Consider the following 16,177-nt stretch of genomic DNA (forward strand, 5'->3'; position numbering starts at 1 on the left):
CTGGTTGGCTGCCAGTGACTACAGGTGCTCTGGAGGAGTTTGTGTTGCGTCTGCTACTTGCCATGTTATACGTTGGATGATGCAGCTGATGGTTTGTGGCCAGGCTTGTGGATGATACAAAGATAGGTGGAGGGCCGTGTGATGTTGAGAAGCAGGGAGTCTGCAGCAGGACTTGGAACCGATTATGAGAATGGGCAAAGGAGAGGCAAATGGGAGTCCAAGTGCAGGATTCCCCAAATGTTAACTGGCAATGTTAACATTCATCTTGAAAGGAGTAGAATACAAAAGCAAGGATGTAATGCTGAGGCTTTATAAGGCATCGATCAGACCACATTTGGAGTATTGTGAGCAATTGTGGGCCGCACATCTGAGAAATGATGAGCTGGCATTGGAGAGGTCCAGAGGTGGTTTACAAGAATGATCCCAGGAATGAAAGGGTTAACATATGAAGAGGTTTTGATGGCTCTGAAGCTTTACACACTGGAATTTAGAAGAATTGGTGGGGGTGGGGAGGGAGAGAAGAAACCTCATTGAAACCTATCGAATATTGAAAGGCCTTGATAGAGTCTAGATGTGAGACAGCACATGTGAACAGCAGATGTGGAGAGGATGTTTCCAGTAGGAGGAAAGTCTAGAACCAGAAGGCACAATATCAGAATAGAAGGATGTTCCTCTAGAACAGAGATTATGAGGAATTCTTTCAGCCAGTAGTTGGTCAATTTGTGCAATTCATTGTCAGATGGCCATTGAAGCCAAGCCATTGGGTATACTTAAAGTGGAAGTTGATAGAGGCAGGAAAATGGGGTTGAGATGAAAAATAAATCAGACATGATTGAATGGTGGACCAGACACGATGAGCTGAATGGTCTGATTCTGCTCGATGTCTTATGGTCTAAACCTTATTTCAGTAATTCCATTATACAGTTGTGTTTCACTTCCCTGTTCAATGGATTAGTAGTTTCAATTTTGTATACCTTCACAGGAAACATACTCAGAGTAGACCATTGATTGATCTCTCCCATTGTCAGATAAACCTCGATTTATTCAGCTTTGTTTGCCATCAGTATATCAGCAGCAACATTTGTTAAATACTGTGGGTTTGAAAACCACCATTGAAATAATTGCAAGCAGGGCAGTGGATGGAAGAAATGTGTGCAAATCCACTAAGGATGATATGCAAAAAAAAATGGTCATCTGCCTTTAGGTCATCTGATGAATGGGACTGCCCAAAGGGATTGGTTTTGTACTTAAATGTGTAATTGCACATCCTTCATCTCACCTCTATTCCTGTTACTCCTGTTGGTAATTATTTGTCAAAACCTTGCATATTAATTCATTTCCCTCAACTTCATCTCTTGAGCTACACTGGAGCTTTCCTTCCTTCAGCTTTCCCACGGGATTGAGGATGACTTCCTTCTGATATTAGAAATTAGAATTTTCATTTCTTATTGGCAAGTTATCAAAATTCACCAAGAAAAAAAACAGCAAAATATTCTTAATATATGAGAACTCCAGACTGGCCAAAATTTAGCAAAAGTGCACTACCAAATGCATTTACTTTTACTCTAAATAATTTGCCCAGGGAATTACCTTCCAAGTCAAGAAGTCAATCTAAAATACCAAAGATTAAAAAAAAACATTAAAGCACAAAAGGCAACCTCACTATTGTATTTTGAAAGCCACAAATTTGTGGAAGAAAAACAGAAGGAGCTGGAAAGAGTTCTGTCAACAAAACAGTCAGAAAAGGAATTGAAATTAATCTTTACATTATATGAACAAATGCCAGGAGAAAAGTGGGCTAAGGAGCACTGACTCGTATCAAATTCAACAAAGGGAAATATTCCCCAAAAAGTAATTTAGGTAAAATTTAACACCTCTTTTCACAATTTCCAGATTCTGAGAGCCACTTGGAATTAAGTAATCAGTTTCAAATTGCAACCAGACTAAACCAAGAACTTAAAAATAAATTTGACCCAATGATGTGAGCATGACCTCATATTAGTAAGAAAAGGCATTTTATAACTATTTTACAATGGCAATATGAATTTTAGATACAGAAATACAGATGCTGAAAATCAGAATTAAAGAAAAATGCAAGGTTATCAACATATCAAACTGCTCATGTTTAGTTATAACACCGGCACTCTTTGCAAATTATGCCAGATCTAACAAGATTCTACCAACAGAAACAGCATTTCAAAAGAATTGCTCCTTTTGTGATTCCTTAGTTTGCTCTTCTGTCACCAGCCTGTCAAGTGACATTTTCCCATACAACCAAAGGTGTAACACCTGTTCTTTTATTTCTTCTCTTTCCACTTGCCAAGGACCCAAAGCTTTTCCAAGAAAAAACAAAGCTGATTTTTGTTCTGAAAAGCTGCGAAATGAAATAATTTATTGTGCCATTTCAGAATTTTTATTTACATTATTCAGTCTAGTTAAAAGACTAATTGTAGCTGTTTTAAATATTCATGATTTCTTACAAAGTTTGTTCTTACATTAGTTTTTGTAACTAATAGTGATTTTCATGTCTTGCAATGCATAGCTACCATAAAATAACACTTCTTACCACATATATCAGTGATAATAACCCTGATTCAGGAGCAGTAACCTTTTGTTTCCTAGTCACTTTCAACGAAGTACACGCACAACTTAGTAGCTTCTAAAATGAATGGATATTTTACAGGCAGTCCCCGGGTTATGTACGAGTTTTGTTCCTGAGTCCGTATTTAAGTTGGATTTGTATGTAAGTCGGAACAAGTACATCTGGTATTATTTAGCGTCAGTTAGTCAAATGTTTGTCTTTGTATATAGTATATATTTTACCTTTCTATGCATTAAAAAACACTTAAGAAACGTATGTATTCCAATAATTAAACCACTGTGTTGCTTAGTAATAATTGTAGCTTTCATCGGGGCAGGGCTTTTCACATGCTCCATTATTCTCACTTTATCCATTATCCTTTAAAATTGTTCCAATCGTTGACCGACTGTAGCCTAACGCTTTCCTAATGACCGATGGCATTTCACCTCTTTCCAAATGCTTTATTAGTTCCACTTTATTTTCAATTGCGATCGCTTCCCGTCAATGGAACAGAAACACTGCGGGCATCGGGTCCCGACCTCCACCAGCTCCCGAGGTCCGCTGGGTCCTAAGGACCACCGCTCTGAGACAGGCTGAATGGGACAAGTGGGGCTATGCTGGGTTTGGATATTTGATCCTCTACAATATTCCACGTGGGAATTTAAACAGGAGGTGGCAGTGTTTTTTTTACAAGGTCGAGTTGTGAGCTCGACATCAACCTGGCACGGATGGTATGGGAGTCACTGGATTGACATCAACCCGGTACAGGAGCGGTCTGTCGCTAAATCGAACTCAGGAACCTCCGTTCTCGAGCCCAGCACTGATCTCACTATGCCACCGGCCGACCGGAATGGGGGGCAGGGTCAGGGTGAATCTTACTAAGAAAATTTTATGCCAAATACAAAGTTAAACACTCAACACAGTGTCAACGGCAACAACTTAAAATAGCGGACGGCGTTGGGATCCGACAAAATGGCGGACGGTGTTCTCCTTCCTCGGTTCCTAAGTACGAGTTGTTCGTAAGTCGGACGTTCGTAACTCGGGGACTACCTGTATTCCTATTTTGTGATTGAAGCAGTTTTGAAATATACACAAACCCGGTGGCTCCTTTGAAAATATACTTGTATAATGATCCACTTTAGGAACTTTTTAGTTCATGTTCCCGTTACTTATTGCTATTTATTTATATTTGCATTTGCACAGTTTGTTGTCTTCAGCACTCTGGTTGATCTTCCATTGATCCTGTCAGTTACTTTTCTATAGATTTGCTGAGTAGGACCACAGGGAAATGGGCCTCAAGGTTATATATGGTGACATACATGTACTTTGATAATGAAATTTACTCTGAACTTTAAGCTTAAATGAATAATGTTAATGTTTAATCTGTCATCATTGAAAATCTGCTTGTATCAAGACAAACAGTGGCTGATACTGAACTTCCTTGATCTTGCTTCACCAGCTTTCCACTATACATTATACAGTGGAGCCTTAATATCACTAAGACCTTAAACTGTGACTCTGCTAGCAAAGTGGGAGACAGAGACTGGTACCTATTTCCTTACCAGCAACCCTACACCCCCAACACCACCACCATTAATCCTCACAAAAGCATAAATGTGTTACCACTCTGGAACAAGACAACATTTTAGAAATCAATGAAGTTCTCTCACATGGACACGACCAGCCGAAAGAACATAAATTTTGCAGAGATTTTCTTCAGTTGAAGCTAACCAAGTTTCTAGTTGTTACTATTTTTCACTGGTATGCTGCAACTACAAATCAGTGTTAACTATAATGTACTGAGTACTGAAGTAATTCCCTGCAATTCTGAATCATGCTGACTCCCTAAAGCACTGCATATATTCCAGGAAAATGAGATTCAAATTAACAGCTCTAAAATAAATCCACCAATAAGGTGGTTTATTATTCCTGAAACAGCCACTCTTCTTCAGTACACACAGCACCACACATGAAAGACAGTTATATCAGGCAACATCTTTCATTTCATTAAAATCCTATAAATAAATTAGAAGAATGATTCAAAACTATTCACTTAAATTAGAAGAATGATTCACTTCAAAACTACAAGATTATGAATGAATGTATCTTTCCAGTAGTATATTCAAAAAAATGGCAATTCATATGTTTTGGTCATATTCGAGCCTTGAAAAATATTGGAAAGATGTAGTTCAAACCTTTTCTGTACTTTTAAAAGTTAACTTTAAGCCCAATCCTTTAACTGCCCTATTTGGTATTTTTGAGGAAAGAACTATAATTTTGCAGCCTTCTCATTCGCGTGTACTGGCTTTTATTTTTCTTATGGCTAGGAGGGAAGTCTTGCTTCAATGGAAGGAGATTGCCCCCCTCCCACACAATGGTTATGTGATGTTATGTCATGTTTAAATCTAGAGAAGATTTGTTGATTGATTTCTGATACTAACCAAGATTTTCAAACGTTATGGAGACCCTTTCTGAACTATTTTAAAAATCTTTGAATTGTTATTATAATATAGATCTGGGCTATTATTATAAAACACTATATGGTAAAGTACTCTTTTCTTTTTCTCTTGTTTTTCTTTCTCCAACCAGCTTTGTCTTGGTAGGGGGCATAGATTTTTTTAATAATATAATTAACAATACTAGTACATTTCATCATTCAATTTATCTTATTTGATAGATCATCAATATGGGATACCGTGATTGTATCATTGTGATTTATATATAGTGCATTTTGTGCTAACTCATTTTGATTTATAATAAGTATCCTTATGAACTCTGTATTTGTGTATATCAAATTCAAGAAAAATATTGGAAAAAGAAAGAAAAAATGTCCATATTGTCATTAAAATGAAATTATAATTGCCCATTTAAGTTAAAGAAAACTCCAAAATAGGGTTACTGTTCTGGTTCACTATTCTTCCTCAGCCAATGGCACTCAAAACTGATTCGACCATAAGACATAGGAGCAGTACTAGGCAATTCATCCCATCATGATTCTACCACCATTCCATCATGGCTGACTTTTTATCCCTCTCAACCCCATTCATCTGCCTCCTTCGGTAACCTTTAACACCCTGACTAATTAAGAACTTATCAATCTCTGTTTTAAACATGCTCAGTAACTTGGTTTCCACAGCTGTCTGGGGCAATGAACTCCACAGATTCACTACCCTTTATCTAAAGAGATTCCTCCTCAACTCTTAGAAATAGACATCCCTCTATTCTGAGGCTGTGCCCTCTGATCCTCAAGTCACCAACTATAGAAACATCCTCTCCACACCCACTTTATCATGGCCTTTCAATAATCAATAGGTTTCAATGAGATCTGCCCCCCCCCCCACTTCATTCCAGCAAGAACAGATCCAGAGCAATCAAACTCACCTCAGATCCTTTCATTTTGGAATCAGTCCCCCGCAACTCCTCTGGACCTCTCAAATGCCTTTGGATCTTTTCTTAGATAAGGGGCACAAAACTACTCACAATACTCCAGGTCTGACTAATGCCTTATAAAGCCTCAGTGTTCCATTCTTACTCTTATATTCTAGCCCTCCCAAAATGAATGCCAACATGACATTTGCTTTCCTTACCAATCTCTAAACTAATCTTTAGAAAACTCTGCACAAGGACTCCAAATACCTTTGCACCTCTGATTTTTGAATTTTTCCCCCATAATCTATTCCTTCTTCCAAAGTGCATGACCACACTCTTCCCTACACTATATTCCACCTGCCTTTTCGTCGTCCATTCTCCTATTCTGTCCAAGTCCTTCTTCAGACTCTCTCTTTCTCAACACTACCTGCCCCTCCATGTATCTTCATGTAGTCTGCAAACTTGGCCACAAAGCCATCAATTCTATCATCCAAAATCACTGACATAATGTGAAAAGAAGCAGTCCCAACACCGATCCCTGAAGAATGCCGTAAGTCACCAGCAGTCAACCAGAAAAGGCTCTGTTTATCCCCACTCTTTGCCTCCTGCCACTCAGACAATCTCCTATCCATGCTTGTATCTTTCCTGTAAATGGACTAGTACTGTGGGCTCTTATCTTGTTCAACAGCCTCATGTGCGCACTCCGTTAAAGACCTTCTGAAAATGGAAGTAAACAACATCCACTGATTCTCCTTTGTCTATCCTGCCTGTTATTTTCTCAAAGAATTGCAACAGATTTGCCAGGTAAGATTTCCCCTTCCGGAAACCATGCTGGCTACGGCCGACTTTATCATGCGCCTCCAAATACTTCAATAATGGACTCCAACATCTCTTCCCAACCATTGAAATAAAGCTAAATGGCCTATAATTTTCTTTCTTTTGCCCCCTCCCTTCTTAAGGAGTGGAGTGACATTTGCAATTTTCCTTTCTCCAGAACCATTCCAGAATCTAGTGATTCTTGAAAGATCACTACTAATGTGTCTGCAATCTCTTCAGCCACTTCTTTCAGAACCTTGGAGTGTAGTCCATCTGGTCCAGGTGACATCTACCTTCAGCCCTTTCAGTTTACCAAGCATCTTCTCCTTAGTAATAGCAAATACACTCACTTCTGCCCCTTGACACTCATATTTCTGACATGCTGCTAGTGTCTTCCACAGTAAAGACTGATGCAAAATACTCATTCAGTTCTTCTGTTATTTCTTTGTACCCCATTACCACCTCCCCAGCATCACTTTTCAGTGGGCAGATACGTAATCGCGCTTCTCTTTTATTCTTTGCATATCTGAAAACTTTTTGGTATCCTCTTTCATATTATTGTCTAGCTTACCTTCTGATTCCATCTTTTCTCTCCTTATGGCTTACTTAGCTGCCTTCTGTTGTTTTTTTTTAAAGCTTACCAATCCTCTAACTTCCCATAAATTTTTGCTATATTATATGCCCTCTCTTATCCTTTTACCTTGTCTTTGACTTCCCCTGTCAGTCACAGTTGCCTCATCCTCCCTTTAGAACATTTAGACATCTTTGGGATGCAACTATCCTGTGCTCTCTGGCTTGGTGTTTTTTGGACTTTGTTATACATAAAATTAAACTTTTTTCATTGATTCTACTACATTTCTTTGCTCGACTGAATGCTTGCAAGAAAATGTATTTCAGGGTAGCATACACATACTCTGATAATACATTTTGAACTTTAAACAGATGGCACTTCCATATTAGAGACCACTCCAGTGGCAATCTGGGCTAAACAAAGGACAAAGCAGTTACACAAACAAAATTATTCTCTTTGGACTGCATAAGTGGAACATGACAGTACTTTGGAATCTTCAGTTGCAATAAATTTATCTATTTGCTGTCTTAAAGCCAAGCTTCAAAATCTGCAAGTTTAATAAGACATCAAATAACATATATTCCTGCTAAATTAACAAATTCACAACACTTCAGGAGCAAGGAGTGTCATTCCCAACATACTCCTCCCTCAACCATCACAATATAGTTTCATAGGTTTTGTTTCATGGAAAATAAATTCCAGGATGGGATCCACCGTGAAGCACATCTTCCCCTTACCCCGAATTTCTGCTTTCCACAGAGATCGCTCCCTGCACGACTTCCTTGCCCATCCATCCCTCCCCGCTGATCTCCCTCCTGTTACTTATCCTTGCATGTAGAACAAGTGTCACACCTGCTCTATACCTCCTCCCTCACTATCATTCAGGGCCCCAAACAGTCCTTCCAAGTGAGGCGACATATCACCTGTGAGTCTTTTGGAGTCATCTACTGTATGCGGTGTTCCCGGTATGGCATCCTGTATAGCAATGAAATATGATATAGATGGGAGGCCGCTTCGTCAAGCACCTACGCTCCACCCGCCAGAAAAAGCACAATCTCCCAGTGGCCATCCATTTCCATTCTGTTTCCCATTCTGATTTGCCAGTCCATGGTCTCCTCCACTGTCACAATGAGGCGACACTCACGTCAGAGGAGCAACACCTTGTATTCATCTGGGTAGCCTCCAACCTGATGGCACGAACACTGATTTCTCAAACTTCTGGTAATGCCCCCCTTCCTCTTCTTCACCATTCCCATCTTTCACTTTATCTCCTTACCTGCCCATCATCTCCCTCTGGTGCTCCTCCCCTTTCCCTTTCTTCCATGGTTTTCTGTCCTCTGGTATCAGATTCCCCCATTTCCATCTCTTTCACAAATTGACTTCCCAGCTCTTTACTTTACCCTCCCCCTCTCCCGGTCTCACCTATCACCTACTACCTCGTACATCTTTCTCCTCTCCTCCCACCTTCTTACTCATGACCTCATCTCTTTTTTCCAGCCCTGATGAAGGGTCTCAGCCGAAAGTTTACTCTTTTCCCTAGATACTGCCTGGCCCGCTGAGCTCCTTCAGCATTACTAAAATAAATTGATAGTTTGTATTGGTTAGAAAAGGAGATACTTAAGATATGTCAGCTCATGACTACATACCTTGAATTACCAAGTGTGTTTTACCATGGGATGCAATTTTAGGAAGGATACACTTTTTGATTTTCAAAATTTCACTGGAATTAACTGGTATGGTGCTAATGACAAGAGATGCAGTCGCAAGGTTAGACTGGAGAAGCCGTTTTCTTCTCCTTGGTAGAGAGGTTGATGGTTCAAGGATTACGTGTAAAGACATCTGATTCTGTGAAAAAGATTAAATTGGAGAGGGCAAGAGAAGGAAAATTTGATAAATGACCCCTTTGCCATATCAATATGAAAAATAATGCATCTGAATATTACAAGTGCCGACCTTGCCAAACTGCAGTCGACTCTCAGTTGAGCAGCTTGCTCATTTAAGAAACAGTGAGTATAACTCCTCAAGGTTTAAGAAAGCTACAAGTAAGGATAAGTTTGGATCTTGCAGGAGAGTATTAACTTGGGGCAGCAACTGATGAGTGCAATACACAGGAACCAGGTGAATTAATGGGGAACAAATGATCTTGGGCAAGTCTACACCACACAGTGGAGAGTATTTATAAAAACTAGTTGCATGGAGTATAGGTCAGGTATGTTTCAGTAAGGATGGACAGATAAAGTTGGGAGGTAATAGAACTTTGGATTATGAGAGAGTTGCATGATTTAGTCAAGAAGAAAAAAAGCAAATACAAGGTTCAGAAAGGTAAAATTGAGCAGAACCCTTGAGAATTGCAAAGAAGGGAACTAAGAAAGCCAAAATGGGCCATGTGAAGTCCTTTAGCAAGCAGCATTAAAGAGAATCCCAAGGCTTTCAATGTACACATCAAGAGCAAGAGGATAAGTAGGGAGAGTGTTGTGCCACTCAAGGATAAGGGAGTATGTTCTTGATGGGTGAGGTCCTTAATGAGTGCTTTTCATAGGTACAGGTATCTACCAAGGCAAGGATGTAGAGGGTAATGAGATTAGTGTGGAGTGTACTGATATTCTAGGGCATTTTTAGATAAAGAAAGTGGTAGTCTTGGGTCTCCTTAAGAACGATAAAGTGGATAGGTCCCCAGGGCCTGATAATGTGCCACGATATTTAGAGAGGCAAGAGACAATATTGTTAGGACCTTCACATGGATCTTTTCATTCTCCCCACTCACAGTAAAGATCCCAAAGGACTGACAGGTAATTAATGTTGCACAGAGGGGAAATTTGGGAAAATACTGGAAACCATAGCGTAGCGCGTTTCATGTCAGTGGAAGTTAGTGGAGAGGAATTTTAAGGATAGGATTTATGAGCATTTGGAAAATCATGGCATAATTAGAAACAGCCAGCATGGCTTTGTGTGGGACAAATCTTGCCTTCCTGAGAGATTTTTTTAAAAAGATGACTGAGGAAGGTTGAACTGTAGAAGTTGTCTGTGGATTTTAGTTGTGTGTTTGTTAAGGTCCCTCACAGTAGGCTCATCTAGAAGATTAAGATGCAGGGGATCCACAGTGACATTGCCATAGAAAACAAAGTGCGGTGGTCGAGGAGACTTGTTCTGGCTGGAAATCTATGACCTGTGGAGCTTTGCAGATATTCTTACAGGGTCATATATTTGCGATGCATATAATTAACAGATGAAAATGTGGATAGGTGGTTTAGTAAGTTCACAGATGATACAAGGATCGGTGGCCAGATAGAAGGTTGCCAAAGGGTGCAGTGGGATATAGATTGGCAAATAACTGACAGATTGAGTTTGTTGAGGTAATACACTTTGAGAGATCAAATATAAAGGAACAGTTAAAGGCAGAAGTTTGAATTCTGTTAAATGTAAAGACAGATCTAGGGATTCATCTCCATGGCCCCCTGAAAGAGGCTGCACAAATTGATAGGATGATAAAAATGATGCACGGCAAGCTTGCCTTCATGAGACAGGAGGTCAGGATATCACGTTGCAGCTTCATAAAACTTTGTTTAGGTCGCATCTAGAGTTCAACATTAATTTCTGCTTGCCCGATTACAAAAGACAAGTTGAGGCTTTGGAAAGGGTGCAGAAGAGGTTTACTCGACAGGTTGTGGAACTGTTGGGACTTAGGGGTGACCCGACAGAAGTTCAAGTTTATGATACATAGAACACACAACCTGCATCTTTCTCCCAGGGTTAGTGTCCTATACTGGAGGGCACATACTTAAAGTGAGAGGGGCAAGTGTGCGGAGCAAGTGTTTTCCCCTAGAGTGGTGGCTGTACTGTATGGACGGTAGTGGAAGGCAATATGAAAGTGGGGTTTAACGATTATTAAATATGCACGTGGACATGCAGCAAATGGAGAAATAAGGACACTATAAAGGCAGAAAGTAGTAGGTGTTTAATTACTAGTTTAATCAGTTCAGCACATCATCATGGTCTGAAGGCTGTGTTCTTGAGTTGGACTGTTCTTTACCGTGTAAAATACCCACATTTCCAAAGCAACTCCGAGCCTAGTTTCCAGATGCTACAGTAGGAATACTTTGGAGTAAAAGTACAACGGATGAAAGCCCACACGCTTATTTGCAAACAAGAGTTGCAACCAACTGTCATACTGTACCGTGTTTCCAATTGCGCTTTAAACAAAACGTGCGAATCTGACCAGACAAAATAATCAGAATTCTAGAGTATATAGAAAAGGGTACCACTGGAAACAACTTCTAAGTATAATCGAGTTTAATAATCAAGCTATAGATTTGCAAATATTTGACTGCCTTTAAATGTGTTGCAAGGTGTGCTTACACTATTCAGAGACCTTCTCCTCCATTACACTAGCTCACTGTTATAGTATAGATTATCCTGAACAAGTGTAATTATCCTTTCTAATATCAGACAATTAGGCCCTCCACTCATGGCACAAATCGCTGAGCCGGACCATCAGAACTTCAGCACCTATGATTACTTATGGGTATCATTTATTTTTACTAAATAAAAGACAAGATAGTTCAAAACGTATTGCCTCTTTAGGATTCGCCCTCCAAGCAGTATTGGTACACAGGCCCAAGAAGATGCAGTAATAGGAAAAGTCTATGGGCAAAACGTTCAGAACTGATAGCGACTTCAGGAGTGTTCTTTAACAAATCAGCAAACTCACACTTTAAAGTGCACATTTTTACCTTTCAACTGCTTTATTCGCGTCACCTCCTCGTCAGAAAATCCTGCCCAACCAGCCATATCTTCTACACAATAAACCCAAAGAGGAAAACTGCCGCCGCAGACACAGTATACTAAGGCCTAACCGCTCAGAGACGAAGCAATAGACATGCGTACAGAGCGACGAGTGCGTGGCACTAGTTCGGCTACTTGTAAAGTTTAATAGCTTTTGGGAGAACAACATAAGGTGCATTATCGCCACCTACTGAGTTGGAGTTCGGAGCAAAGAGACGGGAAGTATACCCACGAAATTCCCACCCCCAAAAAATCTCAGAAAATTTCAGCAACTCTCCTGCTTTTCAGAAAGCCAAATACTTAAATATATTACAATGGCAATGATATCTTAACAAACTTTTCATGTTAAACGGTATCTGTCCCGGCAATTCAGCAATTAATGTTTCCTTTGCACCTCATAGGAACTTCATTCAAACAATATTCATGCAACATTGTCAAGTACTGTACACTCTCAACAAATGCCCGCATCATGCATAATAATTCTGAACAAGGAATTATTCAACCTGGTGTAACAAATACGTACATGTTTAAGTCTTCCCTCCTTTTATACCCATCTCCCAGCTGAGTTCCCATTATCCTCTGCATTTTATGTCAATGATATCCTTTCTCTTCCTTATTCAAACCTTGTTGTCACAATGATCGAACAGACATTTGAATTATGGTTTTCACCTACCCTTTATGCAAAATCACCACTACATGTATATCCTTAATGTTCAATTATGTAATTATGTATGTTGTCATGTTGTCTATTTAATATTTCAATAATATTTAAGAAATATATATATATATATATATATATAGCATGATTAAGCCTTCTTGTTCATTTAAATAATTAATTATGGGTTATACAGTTGGCCCTCTTTATCCGTGGGGGATTGGTTCCGGGACCCCCTGCGGATTCCAAAAAAACGAGGATGCTCAAGTCCCTTATATAAAATGGCGTAGTATTTGCATATAACCCACACACATCCTCCTGTATGCTTCAAATCATCTCTAGATTACTTATAATACCTAATACAATGTAAATGCTATGTAAATAGTTGTTATACTGTAATGTTTATGGAATATTAACTAGAAAAAAAACTGTACATGTTCCTCTCGCTCACAACACACAGCGAACACTGTCTTGTTGCTGCTTTATTGTGTGAATGCTCGATTCGGTCTTACCGACCTTACGGCCCACTTTGGAATGCGACATGCCACTTTTCAAACGATCTTATATTTCTACTTCATCGGCAAGTGATAGCACTTTAGCCTCCCTCCTGGCCTTTGAGGAATTGCTTTGACCACTTAATTACTTTTTAGGAGACAGTTTGTTTCACAGGACCAAAATAGCGAACGAACGAGATGTGAGGCGAATAAATCTCAAACAACGAGTGCTTGAAGAACTCTTATGGGTTTTCTCAATTCGCGGTTGGCTCATGCGGAACTTGCAGATAAGCAGGGCTGACTGTATGTCCAATATGCTTTCCAACCCAGAGGCACAGAACACCTATTTGTCCTCTGTGGGGGAATGGATATTGGACCAAGAAAGGATCATGGTGCTTAGAGAAAGCATGAAATTGACAAAAACATTGGTCCAACTAAAACAGTTTTGGTAGACAGCATTTCTGAGAAAGCTTCTGATACGATAATCAGACAGTTACTTACAAAATGTGGCTTACTTTTAAGCTGCAAGGGAGTTCAAGGAGCTTCAGGAAATTTGCAAGCATTCGGCTTTTGTGAGTATAAAGAAGCAGAATCTACTTTGTGTGCATTGAGGTTATTACATGAACTTCAAGTGAGAGACAAAAAGCTGTTTATAAAAGTAGATGCAAAGACCAAAGCCCAGCGGGATGAATGGAAGGCCAAAATGAAAGGAGTCAATGGAGATACAAAAACAGAGATTCGTCAGATGATATTGTGGATGTGGGAACCAAGAGGAGAGATCCGATCGTAAAGGGAGCAATAGAAGGATTAATAAGAGAATACCTCAGTGAACTAAATGGATCTTCCCAAGATTAAAGTGCACAAACTAGAAAAAAAAGAAGAAAGGTGTCCAGAGCTGTCAGAACCACTTCCCGTGGTCTCAGAGTCAACTCCTATAATCACCATGGAGGAGGCCACAGAACCTAAAGTTGTTCCACAGCCACAAGTCTCATCTGCCAAGCAGAGTGACCCCCTTGTGAGGAAGGAGCTTGTCCCACAAGAGTAAGAAAGCCTCCATAGCGATTAAACCTTTTGGCCTAAATGGGACAATTTAAAATTGACTGTGCTGTGGATGTCTGTATATAGTAGTTGTATTATATAGTATACTGTGTATATAGTTCAGATGCATGCTATAATAAGTTGTTTATAGCTAAGCAGGGAGGAGTATTGTGTATTTAATACTTCAACAATATTTGAGTAATTTTATATATATAGTTTAAACATTCTTGTTCATTTAAATAATTAATTTTGGATTATATATAAAATACATTAATTGCATGCATCATCTTGCAACTACGTGATACATGCACACCTTGCTTAAATAAAGACGAAGTTACACTTGCACTCTTTGGACTCCTGTGAATTCCTTTGAATTAATTTAATGTTTTGAAGTTACATAATAAAGTATCGGCTAGAATGTCTGCCACCTCATTTCCTTCAACACCAACATGGACAGAGACCCAAAGGAAATGTATTCATACGCCTAGACCCTGCAGCCTCAACAAATGTTGTACAATCTCAAGAAGAATGGCCTACCTGTTTTAATAGATGTTAAAACCGAGAACGAATCAGAGCACAGAAGTACATAATCAGGGTGTACTTCTTCGACCCATTCCAAGGCTAAAGTAATAGCAACCATCTCAGATGTGAGTACTGAGACTTCATCTGATAATTTTTTTCTTAATAGTCACCCGAAACTTTGGAACATAAACAGAAACTCCTGAGTGACCTGTTACTGGATGTTACAAACCATCTGTGTAGATACATAAAACGCCATATGTGCCTTGCATATATTACTGAACTTGCTGTGCTACTGATATACAATTGCTCCTCATCTCGATCTTTACCTGAAGGCCCAAATCAACCACAGGCAAAGGGAAAAACTATGAAACAACACAAAGGGGTACACATTCATTTCCCATCCATCCTGAATTGAAGACCTTCCAAATACACTGCTCTCAGCACTCTACTAATGTTGCCACTATTGGACGACCAGCATCATGTCCTCTTATGCTAACCCAATAAACCATTGCTAACTGCAACTTGTGTAGATGTAAAAGCACTTCACCCATTTCTACCAGTAATGCTGAAATTCACACTTCCCTGTGGAGTCCCATTCTCTATCTCATACATCTTTGAAAATATTGTTCCTACCCTAACTTGTATCTTTCTATCACATAAAGAATCTTGAATCTAATTGAACATTCTACCACCTATTCCCATTTTTTTTCCAGTTTAAGTAACACCCCTTCTCTGTATCAAAGAAAAGTGCTTTAACTTGGACCCTACCAATATCAGATTGCAAACTTAACACTGAGTCCATGGTCATTCTCCCTTTATGAAATCCAGACTGGTATACAGCTAATTTTCCACTACTTCCACAAAATAAAAAAAAAACCCGTGCTATAATTACTCATTCCATTACCTTATTACCTTACAGGCATGTGCAGTTAGCAAAATAGGTCTATAACTATAAGGATCTGATTGATCATTACCATGTTTCAATATAGGGATAACAACCACTGATTTCCAGGAAGCAGGAAGCCGCTCTTCAAACCTTATTGTATTAAAGAATTTCAAAACCAATAATTGTTTAAACATATTACAACATGAATCATCTTTCCCATGTGATGCTTGACCACCACTATTAATCACCCTTTTAAGTTCAGACAATGTAAATTCAGCAGCCAAGCAGGAACTGGAACATTCTTTTTTTCTCAGCAATCTGAGGATTGCTGGCCAAAACTGTTACTCTATAAGACCTGTCTACTTAAATTGACCAAACTATGTACACTGACATATATTTTGCTAGTAGCTTTTTCAGTCAGTAACTGCAACCTTCTCCCCACCATATAAAACCAGTATTGCAT

At 39.3% G+C, this 16,177-nt stretch overlaps 1 protein-coding gene across 1 annotated transcript in view; it reads right to left on the reverse strand.

Moving 5' to 3' along the window:
- The window catches only part of gorab (golgin, rab6-interacting), a 37,496-nt gene extending 25,262 nt beyond the window's left edge, over nucleotides 1-12,234 (reverse strand). The window contains exon 1 of the mRNA XM_073063253.1: nucleotides 12,068-12,234. Within this exon, the coding sequence (XP_072919354.1) occupies nucleotides 12,068-12,125 (58 nt within the window). The 5' untranslated portion in view covers nucleotides 12,126-12,234. The remainder of the gene's footprint in view (nucleotides 1-12,067) is intronic.
- Nucleotides 12,235-16,177: the final 3,943 nt, after the last annotated feature.

Source organism: Hemitrygon akajei, chromosome 12 (genome assembly GCF_048418815.1).
Source record: "Hemitrygon akajei chromosome 12, sHemAka1.3, whole genome shotgun sequence".
NCBI lineage: Eukaryota > Metazoa > Chordata > Chondrichthyes > Myliobatiformes > Dasyatidae > Hemitrygon > Hemitrygon akajei.